At 56.3% G+C, this 2,450-nt stretch overlaps 1 protein-coding gene across 1 annotated transcript in view; it reads right to left on the minus strand.

Annotated features, from left to right (window-relative positions):
- The window catches only part of RAB33A (RAB33A, member RAS oncogene family), a 1,847-nt gene extending 380 nt beyond the window's left edge, over positions 1–1,467 (minus strand). The window contains exons 1-2 of the mRNA XM_005428797.2: positions 1,378–1,467; positions 1–31 (exon numbers count right to left, since the gene is read on the minus strand). The exon at positions 1–31 is cut by the window's left edge and continues 380 nt beyond it. Coding sequence (XP_005428854.2) covers positions 1–31; positions 1,378–1,467 — 121 coding nt within the window. The remainder of the gene's footprint in view (positions 32–1,377) is intronic.
- Between the last annotated feature and the right edge of the window lie 983 nt (positions 1,468–2,450).

The raw sequence follows: 2,450 nt of genomic DNA on the forward strand, positions 1-2,450 counted from the left end.
TCTCCTGGCCAGCTGTGTCCCACACTTGCACCTGGGAATTGAAGCAGACAAGAAAAAACGCTACAGGAGTGTGGAGCATGGCCCTGGCAAGGCCATGGGGAAGGGGTTGCAAAAGGTCTTCCTGTGTCTGGGTTTCAGAGAGTCCCAGCATGGTCTGAACTGGAAGGCAACTTAAAGATCATAGAGTCTAACCCCCTGCCCTGGGCAGGGACACTTTCCACTATCCCAGGTTGCTCCAAGCCATGTCCAACCTGGCCTTGGACACTTCCAGGGATCCAGGGGCAGCCACAGCTGCTCTGGGCAACCTGTGCCAGGGCCTCCCTATCCTCACAGCCAAGTATTTCTTCCCAATATCCAATCTAAACCTGCCCCCCTTCAGTTTAAGGCCATTGTCCTGTTCCTCCACCCCTTGTCCCAAGTCCCTCTCTAGCTCTCTTGGAGCCCTTTCAGGCACTGGAAGGGGGTCTAAGGTCTCCCCCAAGGCTTCTCTTCTCCAGGCTGAAAACCCCTGCTCTTCCAGCCTGACTTCAGAGGGGCTGCAGCCCTCTGAGCATCTTTTCAGCCTCCTCTGGACTCATTCCAACAGATCCATGTCTATTTGTGCACCAAATCCTACGCCATGAACGAGAACACTGATGATTTCACAGAGGAAAAGAGAAAATGAGGAGGGAGAGCCACCCTTTGTGTAGGAGCACAGTGGGAGGGCCAGGAGCTCTGTGGGGATGGGTGAGGACCCAACAGAGCTCATGGGGGAGGATTAGAAAACAAAACATGACAGATGACATTGTAGGGGGTCTCTGCTATAGACCACCTGGCAGAGGAAGCACATGAGGTGCTCTGTGGAGAATGAGCAGCAGCCTTGTGTTTGCAGCCCCTGGTTCTCACAGAGAACTTCAGCCACCCCAACATCTCATGGAAGGACAGCACAGCAGGGTACAGGCAATCCAGAACATTCCAGGACACCATCCTGACCCAAGTGACAGAGATGGCAGGAGGTCTCTGGGCTGGATGAGCAGGCAATGAGGTGGGCTGGGAACTGGCTGAGTGTCTGGGCCTAGACAGTGCTGGTCAGTGACACCAAGTCTGGTTGAACACTGGCAACCAGCAGCATGTCCCAGGGGTCAGTCTGGGTTCTCCTGGAAATGTTTTGTAGCCTGAAGTGGCAATTCCCAGTTAATCCAAATTGCCCTGTACCCATGGAGACAGGACCTGCCTCAGAGTCTTTCCAATTGAAAAATGCTGGCAAAGCAGAGCTGCTGCTCAGGCCTTTCAGGGCCAGTCTCTCCCAGGCAGAGCAAGAGAAGAAGGGTCCTTGTCCCTCCTCTCACCTCCTCTCTAGGATACATATCCCAGGAAAAGGTCGGTTTGCTGCATTACCTCCCACTCCTGCCCACTGGAGCTCAAGTAATATCCAAAGGTAGAAAACCTGGCAACATTTTCCAGATAGTGGCAGCAAACAGGCTCCATGCCAGCCTGCACCACAGCTCACACCGGCACAGCTCCATGGGGCTGGACAGAGCCAGGGAGGGCAGGGAGGATGAGCACCTCTAAAGAAGAGAGGGAAAAACATTCATGGAGAGCCTAGAAGCACAGCTAAAGCTCTCACCCACCAACACAAGGTCTGGTTTCATTGTGAGTTCAACTTCTGATCAGCCATCTGTCAGTACAGCAGTGATGTTTGTTCTTCCAGCACCAGCCTCAGGGGCTGTGGGTGCTGATCCCCACAGCTGTGCAGGCCAAGCTCCACCACAAACTCTGCTCCTGGGTGGTTCCTACCAGTGCCAGATTTGTTCTGACACACCAGCCAGAGCTCTTCAGGTCTGGGCTGATCATTCTTTACAGGTGTCACACCAGCCTTCATAAGAAAATTCATCCTGCTGCAATCCCAGCTCCAGGTGCAGCTGGGAGCAGGTTCCTGCACCGTTGCTGCCACAGCAGCCGAGCGCACTGCCGCTGGCCCATGTGAGCCCTCAGCCTTCCAGTGTGGCTGCTGCCAGCCCACCGCCCCCTGCCCCTGCAGACCCCCTGGCTGTGGCACAGAGTCCTGTCCCCCATCCCAGCGCAACTCTACCCCTCTGCTGGTCCAGTGTCCGGAGCTGGAGCCACCCCAATGCTGCGAGGATCCAGATGTGCCCATCGCAAGGGTGGCGGTGACTCACCCGGAGCCATCACTTCTGATCTCTGCATGCTCAAGCCAACCCCAGAAATAGTGACAAGGCAGCAGGGACTGGTCCAGGGCCATCTCTGCAACATAGGGACGAGAATTCTTCCCTGGCCCTGTTCCCTCCCTCCAACTGGGATGAAAGGAAAAGCCCCCAGGAGGGGTTTGGCAAGAGGCAGGGATGGGGGACTGGCTGCCATCGCTGCTGGGGCTGCAGATCGGGGCCGGTGCAGGGCCCACCGGGGACAGAGTGGGGCTCACGGAGGGTAGAGCACGGCCCACTGGTACC

The sequence above is a fragment of the Geospiza fortis genome, unplaced genomic scaffold, assembly GCF_000277835.1.
Source record: "Geospiza fortis unplaced genomic scaffold, GeoFor_1.0 scaffold412, whole genome shotgun sequence".
Classification (NCBI taxonomy): domain Eukaryota; kingdom Metazoa; phylum Chordata; class Aves; order Passeriformes; family Thraupidae; genus Geospiza; species Geospiza fortis.